Raw genomic sequence first — 12,871 nt, 5'->3', positions numbered from 1 at the left:
TGACCCCTCACAGAAACCAGGGACACAAGTCGGCAGCACAACTTTAGAGCAAAATGAGAAAAAATAGTTTTTTTTTTCAAAATTGGTGAATTTCAATTTTTTGCAGAATCTGTTAATTGAAATCACGAAGAAGCCTCTCCATGTTTGAGATAGCAGTATTGGTATATTTAAAAGCTTACATTTTGAGGTTGAAATCGGCTTGTTTTTGGAGATTCTAGCATGCAGTAGGGGCGTGGCGTGTCATTGTCCGTGTGTATTTCAATACTGAATAACCCGGCGCTTTTGCCCCCGCCCTCCAAGTGAACCGCATGGCTACTTATTATGCTGTGCTCTGGCCGGCTCTATCTGATATCAAAATTCAATGAAGATGGATGCCGCAAAGATTGTCGCAGACGAGCTGAACCCACTGGCAGTTACACCGAAAATGTTTTCGCCGCACTTCGTGGGCTCGGGAAACTGAACCGGAGGAATGGGCGCTGCGCGCGCGCCCTCAGTGCTTGAATACGGCGGCTCGGCTCGCTGACAGCGGTGGCTGGCTGTTTCATATTTGACGTCCCGATTGCTTTGAATGGGGAACGTTTTGTGAACAGGGAACAAAGTTAATGGACTGGCAATAATCTCCATAGAACATGAACTGGCTCAGAGAAACGAAATGCAGTTAAGACCTTTGCTGCGATGAAGGCCAGCCGTGCGTGTTTCTGAAATTTAAGTTAAGCTTCATTTGCTCTTTAGTCGTTATTTAAGATGCTGAACCTGCTGATGATATAATGTGCTTGCGGACATTTCATTTGTGTGTGTGTACGCACATAAGAAAGTGGTGTAAAGAGATTTGCAACAGTAATTTGAGGAGGTGAAATGTGATTATTTGGAAAATTCCTGTCATGACTGCTTAAAGAAAAATGCCAGAAGGCATTTGCCTCCTGCATAAACTTTAATATTGTTGACATTTTGGGCACACGAGCGTTCCGCACTATTTGCGTTATATGTAGGCCTATGGCTTATTTGTCTTTGTGTGTTGTTGCTGGTTTTGCGTTATATGTATATGGCATATTGGTCTTTGTGTGTTGTTGCTGGTTTTGCGTTATATGTATATGGCATATTGGTCTTTGTGTGTTGTTGCTGGTTTTGCGTTATATGTATATGGCATATTGGTCTTTGTGTGTTGTTGCTGGTTTTGCGTTATATGTATATGGCATATTGGTCTTTGTGTGTTGTTGCTGGTTTTGCGTTATATGTATATGGCATATTGGTCTTTGTGTGTTGTTGCTGGTTTTGCGTTATATGTATATGGCATATTGGTCTTTGTGTGTTGTTGCTGGTTTTGCGTTATATGCAGGCTATATGGCATATTGATCTTTGTGTGTTGTTGCTTGTACGTTGCAAATAGAGGGGCAGCACAATTGTTTTTCGCCTAGTGCGGCAGAAGTGCACTCATTCGAATTGCAAAAAAAGCTGTAAAGCACAGGGGGGAGCTTTACAGGGGGTATGGCTTATCTAAATGAGATGTAAATGAGCCCTATTGTCACCCCCAGCAGCAGAGACAGGTGAGAACTGCACAATCTTTAGAGGTCGGATTTTTAAGTGCCTACTTTAAAATGGCCACAACTTCTCCAAATATTATCAGATTTCCACATGTTACACATCGTTGGACAGCTTGGAGATTACACTTTCAGAATCTATGAATAACTCAAAATGCCCCAGAACCGACTTGTGTCCCTAGTTTCCATGACCGGTCACATATAAAACGGCTTCATGTTACAAAGTATGTTTTGGTGTTATTATCACGTTAGTTATACAATAAGTTAACCATAAAATGTCTCTGTGTTGTGGGAAATTACTCCTTTATCGAGATCCCAACCCTAACCCTTAGCATTTCTGCACATCTCAATGAACTACAGCACCACGTTTCCTGTTCCATTGATAGAATGACAGAGATATGTGGATAATGTAGTTTAAAACGTTTAGCAATGAAACAATACATTTTAAATAAATAATATATTTAATGGACAACTAGATATCTAAATGTTGATTGTGCAAACCTTTATGACATAAACTGCCTTTATGACAGACTGAAATGTGATATTTTACTGTGAGCACTTTTAAAAAACCTTCATGCCAGCTTTCCATATATGTCTGAAAACTGTGCACAACATTATTTAGTAAACATAGCAAGTAGTTAATAGCCTATACTACCTGTCAAAATGATTGATTTACAGGTGGGCATGTCTATCCTTTGATATTGTCCCGCCCCTTCCGGTTCCTCCCCTTCATGCCCCGCCCCTTGTCCCGGCCCTTCCGGTTCTGCCCCTTCCTGTTACCTTTGACCTAGTTTCCGCCCCTTCCTGTTACCTTTGACCTAGTTCCGCCCCTTCCGGTTAAACTTTCTGTCAAAATGATGGAAGACGACCTTTGATCTAGTTCCGCCTCTTTCGGTTACAGCTTCTGTCAAAATGATGGATGTGTGACAGTTAGTTTGATCGTTTGAAGTTACTTTGATCAAGAAAAAGGGGCGTATAGGATGTGTGACAGTTAGTTTGATCGTTTGAAGTTGGTATTTTTGTCGCCGCATCCCCTACATATCCCTGAGCTTATCACGGCAGCTGTGAAAGTGATAAGAAAAATTGTGGAAGTTTTTTTTGTGTTCTGAAATTGTGTTCTGTTCTGTAAAAAGAATATAAAATAAAATCTTACTAAAACCTCACACAAAAAGTTAAAATAAATGTAGAACTATTCACTGAACCAAGCATTTCAGTTTAAATAAAATGGAGCCACAAAAATATTCCAAACAGTTAAAAAAAATGTATTAGAGAGTTGAAGAATAACATACAGCTTATGTAAAACCTCACACAAAAAGTTTAAATAAAATGGAGCCACACAAAATTGCAAACAATTTTAATTAAAAGTTAAACATTTATTAGAGAGTTGAAGAAAAAAAACAATGCAATGTATGAATGATCTCACACTGACTCAAAACATATATACTTTTTACAGAACAGATAAACTTCCAAAATTTTTCTTATCACTTTCACAGCTGCCGTGATAAGCTCAGGGATATGTAGGGGATGCGGCGAAAAAAACACCAACTTCAAACGATCAAACTAACTGTCACACATCATATACCCCCTTTTTCTTGAACAAACTAACTTCAAACGATCAAACTAACTGTCACACATCCTATACGCCCCTTTTTCTTGATCAAACTAACTTCAAACTATCAAACTAACTGTCACACATCCATCATTTTGACAGAAAGTGTAACCGCAAGGGGCGGAACATAAGTCAGAAACGAACTGTCACACATCCTATACGCCCCTTTTTCTTGATCAAACTAACTTCAAACGATCAAACTAACTGTCACACATCCTATACGCCCATTTTTTTCTTGATCAAACTAACTTCAAACGATCAAACTAACTGTCACATCACTTTGAAACTGTAACATCAAAGCTTATGTTAACATCAAAGGCCAATACCTCCCTTTTCTTGATCAAACTAACTTCAAACGATCAAACTAACTGTCACCATCCATCATTTTGACAGAAAGTGTAACCGCAAGGGGCGGAACTAGGTCAAAGGTAACCATCCATCATTTTGACAGAAAGTGTAACAGGAAGGGGCGGAACTAGGTCAAAGGTAACAGGAAGGGGCGGAAACTAGGTCAAAGGTAACAAGAAGGGGACGGAACTGGAAGGGGCGGGACAAGGGCCGGGACATGAAGGGGAGGGACCGGAAGGGGCGAGGGAAGATCGAATGATAGACACGCCCACCTGTCAATCAATCATTTTGACAGTTGCCATCTCATATATACTACTAATGCCTATAATTATTTTCTTAAATGTTATCTTACACTGTATAGTAAACCTTGGATAACAAACTGATTAATAAATGCCTCTAAAAAGAAAAATTGACTTTATAAGGAGTTTATCAAATCAAGAGCAGATAATGCAGAAAAACAGTATAAGAAATACAAAAATAAGTTGACCGATATATTGAGACAAGCAAAAAAGGACAATTATAATCGAATGTTACATGAAAATAAAAATAATTTAAAGGCTACATGGAATATTCTGAATAATGTAATTGGGAATAAGACTGGACGAACGGAACTACCTAAATATTTTGAAAAGGATAATAGGGTAATAGATAAAAAAGATGAAATGGTCAATGAACTAAATCAATTTTTTGTAAATGTAGGATCTAGCTAAGCAAACGAAATATCAATATCTAATGATCAGTTAGGGGGAGTCTGGAAAAGGGAAAATAGGATCATGCAGTCAATGTATCTAGGTGAGGTGACTAAAAATGAAATATTATCTGTGGTTCAGAAGCTAAAAAATAAGACCTCAACGGATAGTAATGGTATTGACATGAAAATAGTAAAAAAACACAATTGATTGCATTATTAAACTATTACATTATATAATTAATTATTCTTTTACAGAAGGAGTTTTTCCAGATAGTATGAAAATAGGTAAGGTAATACCTTTTTTTTAAACTGGAGATAAACATAATTTTAAAAACTATAGACCAGTATCTCTCCTACCTCAATTTTCTAAAGTGCTTGAAAAACTCTTTGTTAATAAATTAGATAACTTTATTGAAAAACATGAATTATTAAATGAAAATCAGTACGGATTTAGGTCAAATAGGTCTACAGGCTTGGCTATCGCGAAAATTATTGAAGACATAACAACCGCAATAGACAGAAATAAATACACAATAGGAGTGTTCATTGATTTGAAGAAGGCATTTGACACTATAGATCATCAAATTCTTATTTCAAAATGATATACTTATGGAATTAGAGGAGTTGTACTGGATTGGTTAACCAGCTATTTACAACAACGACGACAATATGTTGAGTTTGATGGTCATAGGTCAGAATGTATGAATATTGAATGTGGACTTCCACAAGGCTCAATTTTAGGACCCAAACTTTTTATTTTATATATAAATGAGATTTGTGAGGTTTCAAAAAAATTACACCACGTATTATTTGCAGATGATACAAATTTATATAGTTCAGGAAATGACTTGAAAACTTCAGCTAATAATATTGAAGATGAAATGGTTAAACTAAAATTGTGGTTTGATGTAAATAAATGATCTTTAAATTTGAATAAGAAGAAGTTTATGGTATTCAACAATAAAAGAAAAGAGGAAGTCAGGTTATCTATAAATAATGTAAATATTGAGAAGGTGTCTGAAATTAGATTTTTAGGAGTCACCTTAGATGAAAAATTGACGTGGAAAAGTCATATATTGCATGTTAAAAATAAGATGGCAAAAAGCCTTCTTATTTTGAATAAGGTTAAATACAGCTTACCATATAATACAATGAAAATTTTATATTGTTCAATGATTTTGCCTTATTTAAACTATTGTGTAGAAATATGGGGAAATACATATTATAGTAATATTATGCCTTTATTTATTTTACAGAAAAGATCCATTCGGATTATTTTCAAAGCAGGCTATAGAGACCACACAAATACACTCTTTATTAGGTCAGGATTGTTAAAACTTAAAGACATTGTAGAATTATAAACTTTATTAGTGATGTTTAAAGCTTGAAGTAATGCTCTTCCACATGACTTACAAAAGTTATTTGTTTTTACTTCGGAAGATGTAAATCACAGACAGCCGTATGACTTTAAACATCTAATAGCACGAACAAACCTGAAACAAATGTGTTTGTCTGTTGCTGGAGTAAAAGCATGGAATCTTCTAAGGAAAGACTTAAAAAGTTGTACAAATATTTTGGAATTTAAAAAGAGTTATAAAAAGAAACAACTTGAATTATATCAAACTGAATTTTGAATTGGACTGTATGTGGTCAATGTATAAAAGTTGAAATAAATATCAGATATGTTGGAGATTGGGTGATGGTGGAGGGAACAGTGCTAATGATATCTATTATGTATGTTAATACATTTTAGGTGATGGTGGAGGGAACAATGTTAATGCCATCTACTATTGATGTCTATAAAGGGGGCAGATAAATATAAGAATATTATTCTTCCATCTGCTCCTTTCTGATCATGGAAATGTAAAGGAAATTTCAAATGAATTGTATGTGATTGGTATAAATAATGCATTTTCATGAAAAGAATAAAGAATAAAGAAGAATAAAAGAAGATAGATGGGAGTGTAAGACACTATGAAGTGACCGACCCAACCATCTTATGTGTGATAAATATTAAAGAGTTTTTTTTTTGTATAATTGTTGAGTTTCGTTATAGTATATGCAGATAAAAAAAGCTTACAGGTAAAGCTTGACACTTCTGATTAGTGAAGTTGTTAGTGACGTTGTAAACGTAAAACGCTATTAGGCCTACCATACATCGGCCTACAACTTAATAAAACATCTAAAGCCTGGAATTTTCAAAACTACCCGGTAATAAAATAAGACATGGAAAATAATTAAGTCTCACTTGGATATTGTAAGAAATATCTAATTTATCACTCAAAAAATCTATGAAACTGAATCCTGAGTCACGCTTTGACAAAATCTAAACCACCCTTTAATCAGATCGATGACTTCTTAGGAAACATGTTTCAACGTATTTTTAAATGTTTCATTTTGCTAGTAGTCTTCTTCATGGGTGCTTTACTGTCAACGTGGCAAATGTTGAGATAAATATCTTTCATTTTAAAATAATGAATTTTGCTCAGTTTATTGTTCCCATATTTTGCATTGGCATAGGCCTATTGATCACCACCATGAATTGCAAATTGGTTGGATTAGAATATACAGTAAGATGTTGTTGTTGTTGTTGTTGTTGTTGTTGACAAATCTACAGTATGTTGTTGTAGACCTTTGGCCTGTCAAAAAACAATAACGAAAGTTGCAGTGGTTGTTTGAAAGACAACAAGCAACATCACTGCATGTCAAAAAAGTAATGAGCTAAAATGTCTGGCAAGAAAACAGCAGCCATTGGTGAATGGCATTGGTGTGCACATGGTGGGTCATGTTGCATCAAGATGAACAGGTCTGTCCAGCCTCCGTCAGCCTCTTAAATAAATAAGCATATCCTCAGCATTTCTGCACATTCATTTACCTTTGTAGAGAGGACACTCAGGAGAACAAACATGGCATCCAATACAGCGCAAGCGGGCTTCCTACCCAGCGGAGCGGCCTTATTCTGCACCATTCCCGAAATCTTCTACCTAGTTGAGCTTGTGAGTTGATTTTAATCAATTGATTTAATTAATCTGAACTACATAAATTATCTTAATCGATTTTACAAAATAAAAATGTTTTGATAACAAATAATGATTTTTTTTTTTTTTACAGTATACAGTATTTATTTGACAACCATCACTGTGAGAATTCATCCTGGAGAATCTAGCCTCCTGATTTATTTTAATTAACGGTCATTTAAAAAAGAAAACAAATATTAACAGAAAATGTATACAATTATTTTAATTATTAAAAAATACAATTTGTTAATCTAAAGACTATACTGTTAACGTACATCCAAGTTATTTAAAATGATTTGGTTCATTATTGTAAGTGAATACAAAAACTAAGCAAATCTGTAATCTTCAAAAAAAATTCAATAAGCCAAATAAATTTCAAAATGTTTTTTATTCTATTTTATTTCAATATCATTATTTTCTCTTATATCCAATTTAGATGTTTACTGTTTGATATTCATGTAGTATTTCAGGAAAAGTTTTAAAACAATTCAAAAGCAAAGATGTTCACAAGGGAAAGAGAGTTCCAATTTTAATCTATTTTAATATATTGGTAACATTTTACAATAAGGTTCATTAGTTTACTTCCTTAGTTAACATGAACTAAGAATGAAAAATACTTCTACAGCATTTATTAATCTTAGTTAATATTAATTCCAACATTTACTAATACTTTATTAAAATCAAAGGTTGTATTTGTTAACATTAGTTAATGAACTAACATGAACAAACAATGAACAGCTATATTTTTATTAACTAACATTAACAAAGATTAACTAATACAGTAACAAATTTATTGATCATTGTTAGTTCATGTTAGTTAATACATTAACTAATTTTAACTAATGAACCTTATTGAGTGTTACCAATATATTTTCTTGTAGAAAAAGTACAACTATCTGGAAGCTCATTTTTTCATTATGTTTATCTCTTAGGTCTTTGGCGGTCTGGTCTTTTGTCTAGTAGCATCTACAAAGCTCGAGCCTAGCAACCCCCAGGTGTATGTGATTTTTGTGACAATTTTCTGTTTCATCATGACATTCCTCTGGTTGATAGTCTTTGCCACTGGGTCTCATCGTAGCAGAAGCTCTTGGGCAAGTGCGGTAAGTCTATAATCTCTCTCTTTCTCTCTTACTTCCTCTCTCCTCATGCGGACGTTTTCCTATTTTAATATACATTTTCCTAAATTTCTCTCCATAGGATGTTGCATGCCATGGATTTGCATCACTCCTCTATCTCAGTGCTTCTGTGCTTTTAGCTTTTATAACCATTCAGTATGGAATTCTAAACAAAGGTTTGAATGGTGTTTCAAATAGCATTTTGAATATTCTTCCAATCAACAATTTGAGTGTTCTTCAAGCAATCCAACTTAATTACAAGCTGGATATAGCTGCCGTGGTGAGTCTCTCTAGCCTAAATCAAAGTTCCAAATCTAACGCTGTTTTACCTGTTAAATACTAATATAACTTGTAAGATATTGGTGAAATCTGTGAACAAAAATGACAAAGCTGATGTTCTGAATAATCTTGAATATTTAAAAGTACTAAACCTGTAACCTCATTTAGGTTAACCTAGCTTCATGTGGTAACAAATAACTTATTTAACATGAAATCAATTTGACTAGATTAAACCAATGAAAGCCATGTTAAAAAAGCAACTGTAGGTTACATTTTTACCATTGAAGTTTATAGTGATTATTTGTCTCTTTATTTTCAGGTGTTTTCCTTTTTCACCACTTTACTGTATGTCATCCACACCATTTTCTCAGCCCTCAGATGGAAATCCGTCTAAAGCATCAGCACACACCCTGATTTACTCATGATTGTCTGCCTCATTAAGCAAAGTTATTACAAATGTCATATAATGCATTAGTAATAAATCAAGAGATAATATATTTACTGTCCAGGCTTCTTGTGTTCTATAAAATGTATACAGACTATTTTTTAAAACCACTTTTTACTTTTTAGGTTTTTTTGTAAACTAGTCTCACCTTAGGTATACATTATTGTAATTCCTTTAACTAATAAAGGAGATTATGAACGATCTGTGGGGTATGATCTCTTGGTCACACTGGTCTCTATAGGGCTTCAAATTGCCCTTTATTTTTAAATATAAGAAGAGGAAGATTTTCTGGAATGAATCACCTGCTTTTACAACATTCTGCCAGTGTGATGAACCAGAAACATTTTTTTTTTTTACATTTTAACAAAAAACAAACAAAAAAACCCCAGAATCTTTGTTTTTATGTGACTGCAGTTGCTAAGGTTTTTGGTCTTGCATCATAGCATGATCCTATATAGACCTTCTGTAGCTCCGCCCCTTGTTCAGGACTACGCTTGTTGTGTTCTGTCTTCCGGTTTGTATTTCAACAACATGAAGTTAAGATCTTACAGATTTATGAATGAACCGCTCATTTTGAAATCTTTCCTGTCTGACATTTGTAATGACATCCGCTTCAAACGTTATGCTCAGGAAAACATTTGTTAACTCCACAATTAGTAAATCCACTAATACTTTCCGCATTTCAAGAGAGTGTAGGGTATGGACCAATCAGACACATACTAATTATTCATTATATACAAAGGTTTATGAAACTCCTCACACAGCCCAAATGAACAAACACAAGGACAGAAACAGTGTCATGTTACAGGGCATGATAAGGAGATTTTACGACCTCCGAGGAATGTGGCCACATACTCAAGAGAGAGACTATGAAACAGAAACCCTCTTTTAAACAGACTTTGCTGCATTAATCATAGACTAACTGATCTATAAATGAACATGCATAACACTGTGAAAGAAACAGTGTAAATGGTTTACTGTCTCGTGTACTATTAGGTATATATTATGGTATGTATCCTGGTATACAACCAACTAACGATCAATGTAACCTCACCTGTATCATGCCTCCTACCTAATTAATCCTCATTTAATGACTCACACTTTGATGTACATCACCTTCTTCTAGAATGCAGTGTGGATGTGTTATAGCTATCTGAGCATTAATGAAGGTATAATCATGCTAGGGACAAAGATCCGTAAATCAACTAAGAGCCACTTTCCCTCTCAGACATGTCACCTTTCTTATTGGTCGAGTTCAACCCTTAGGGGAGGATCTTTTCCAGGCCTTATTAGAGACAGTCCACATGTGACCTCCCTCTCTTAGTTCTTTCATCCAGCCGCAACACTGTTCTGGTGTTACTGGGGAACCCCCTCCCCCTCCACGGGGGCCCAGGGCCCAGCAGGGCTCGATTCCAACCAGATATGGGCTCAGGCAGGAGAGAGATGACTCTCTCACAAAGAACCAAGGACAATCTCAAGAGTTTTGGAACAAAGACTCCAACCAACAACGACTCCAATCACCCATCCTTCCGACTTCCTCACTTCTCCTGGGTGCTCGGCGTGGCCTCAACAGAGTCCCAGGCCTTCACCAAACCAGTCATGCGTTCCTGGAGAAAGAGAACGCTCAACCAACTTCCACTTGACACTGCCGGAACCATCAACGACTTCAATTTTCAGCAACTTCAAGAATTGTTCCCATTACACATGCAAGTATTCAATTCAATGAAATGAGAAAATGAAATTCTGACGGTTCTTCCTATAGACCCTCTTCCGGTTTCCAATTTCATCCTATCACTAACCTATTTATGAATTCATGTGTGTATGTTGTTTAGTTTATTTATATTCATATAAATATCTATATTTAGTTAATAAAAATTGTACATAATATGTATTTGGTTCTGTTTTGTTTGCAATACAAGTCACTTTACGATCACGGTTTTTGCTACTGGCTCAAAGTACTGTACAGGCGAAGAAATAATTATTCTTCTGTGGCCATGGAAGATACCCTTTTCTTAGAATAAATTAATAATCAAAAGAGTTCGTTGGAAGAACTGATTAATTCATTGTAATATTAATTCAGCCACATCAAGTTAATCCAATTAACTGACCCAAATATTTATAATTAATAATAACACGATATTATTGATTATTAATATTTCCAAAAAGCTGAGTTCCTTACAAGAGGTTCTTTTGATTATTAAAATGTGCTTTACAATAAGGGGAAAATTGTTCTATATGGCATCACAGATAAAAACTATGTCCAAGATCTGACGACTTGTGTAACCTCCAGCTGCAAACATAAAGATAAAGCCAACAAGACTTCTTAAAGGTATGTTTATATCAAACTAACAACTCTGATATAACACTTAGAGAATGCAGAAATGTGTTGATCTTCTAATGTCAAATAAAGTGTAACAGTGAGACAAATATATACATAATAACCCTCCCAGTGCTTTATTTAGTTATATCCACATGTGCACTTACAGTGTTTGAGTGCTGAGTTAATGATGGTGCCAAAGAGTGCAGAGACAACAATGATAGTATCAAATCTATAAGAGATAGAGTTGATTAAATTTGGTTTCATGTTCATTGGTTACAGGTGATGTTATGTGATCAAATTCAGTGAGCCATACAAAACATAAAGTGTTCCTCACCAGTTCCAGAAATTATTCCTGGCGAAGAACGCCCGTGGCTCGGTAGAGTACAGTTTGAGAATGATCTCCAACCAAAGCCAGAAAAACAACAAAACCCCACTCAGCATTTGATACCACAGGGTTCTCCTCATCCAGACCAATGAACACAGCATTCACCAGAATAATCAGGTCATAGACATACACAAACATTCTTAAACATACAATTCAAAAAGCCATGTTGTCCAAAAAAAAAAATGTGAATGTATTAGTGTCAATGCAAGATCAAAATTTTGGGCTAGATTTACTAAACAGGGCCAGTGTGATGAAATAAAAGTGTGAAGGGAAATGAAGGTTCTGTGGGAGATCTAACACGGATGCAGCCAGCAAATTTCCATAATGACCAATGCAATCTTTCAAGATTGGTGCAAATTAAAAATATCATTGCTTGGCAAACAATACGTTCGGAAAAAGTATTTTTCTGACATTCCAAATAAATGAACAGGAGTGGATACAATTATTTTCCTCTTCCTTCTTTCTGTTCTCCACGGTGTCTCCTCCTAGCAGCAGCTATAGCTGCTTTTCCATAATCCCCAGAAACCGCTCACTAATTAACCATGCCATTGTACGGATATGATTTCATTTTCCGCTGTGGGTCTGATAACGGAGCTCTTTAGAATGCAATACAAATGTGTCAGTCCTTGCCTTGGTAAAGTTTACAGACGAGATGTTTTTTATAATTAACTTCGCTCAAATATTGGCCAGCTTCAGAGAAACTGGCAGCCAGGAAACAGATAAGTGACCAATCCTGAATGGCGACGTTCCTACACGCATTCTACCAGCACGGATCAGCTCCCACACACTTCAAGATGATCAGGCCAAATCATTTCCCAAAAATAAAAGTGAAACTACAAGGTCAGACACTTGAACAAGTTAAAGTTATAAGATATCTATGGATATGGATTCCAGGCTCAATTTCAAGACACATATACAGAAATAGTTAGATAAGTACAAAAATATTATTTAATAATAATAATTTATATATATTATATATTAAATATATGTTTTTGTCTGTTTATTGAAGAGCCACATGGAAAACTGCACTCAGCTTGTTTACATTAGAATCAACAGTTTTACTCTGCTATTACTCTGACCTGTATTACTCCTGTGAGTCCCCCGAGTGGGCTGGATATAACACC

General features: G+C 35.3%; 1 protein-coding gene and 1 pseudogene across 1 annotated transcript; one reads left to right on the top strand and one right to left on the bottom strand.

Annotated features, from left to right (window-relative positions):
* The first annotated feature begins 7,037 nt into the window (after positions 1-7,037).
* Positions 7,038-9,241, top strand: LOC143712110 (myelin and lymphocyte protein-like). Its single transcript, XM_077204321.1, has 4 exons — positions 7,038-7,182; positions 8,136-8,303; positions 8,401-8,598; positions 8,917-9,241. The coding sequence occupies exons 1-4, from the start codon at positions 7,093-7,095 to the stop codon at positions 8,989-8,991; spliced, it is 531 nt and encodes a 176-aa protein (XP_077060436.1). The 5' UTR covers positions 7,038-7,092; the 3' UTR covers positions 8,992-9,241.
* Positions 9,242-11,273: 2,032 nt separating this feature from the next.
* Positions 11,274-12,871, bottom strand: part of LOC143711402 (two pore calcium channel protein 1-like) — a 47,054-nt pseudogene continuing 45,456 nt past the window's right edge.

The sequence above is a fragment of the Siphateles boraxobius genome, unplaced genomic scaffold (genome assembly GCF_051911475.1).
Source record: "Siphateles boraxobius isolate OS27281-9 unplaced genomic scaffold, OSU_SipBor_1 5, whole genome shotgun sequence".
Classification (NCBI taxonomy): domain Eukaryota; kingdom Metazoa; phylum Chordata; class Actinopteri; order Cypriniformes; family Leuciscidae; genus Siphateles; species Siphateles boraxobius.
Note: the sequence above shows the minus strand (reverse complement) of the source record. Positions and strands in the feature narration are given on the sequence as shown.

Excerpts from the sequence above, each read along its gene's own strand:
- LOC143712110 (XM_077204321.1), top strand. The coding sequence starts at position 7,093 with ATGGCATCCAATACAGCGCAAGCGGGCTTCCTACCCAGCGGAGCGGCC. Across the intron at positions 8,304-8,400 it reads GAAGCTCTTGGGCAAGTGCG|GATGTTGCATGCCATGGATT; the intron begins GTAAGTCTATAA and ends TTCTCTCCATAG. Across the intron at positions 8,599-8,916 it reads AGCTGGATATAGCTGCCGTG|GTGTTTTCCTTTTTCACCAC; the intron begins GTGAGTCTCTCT and ends CTTTATTTTCAG.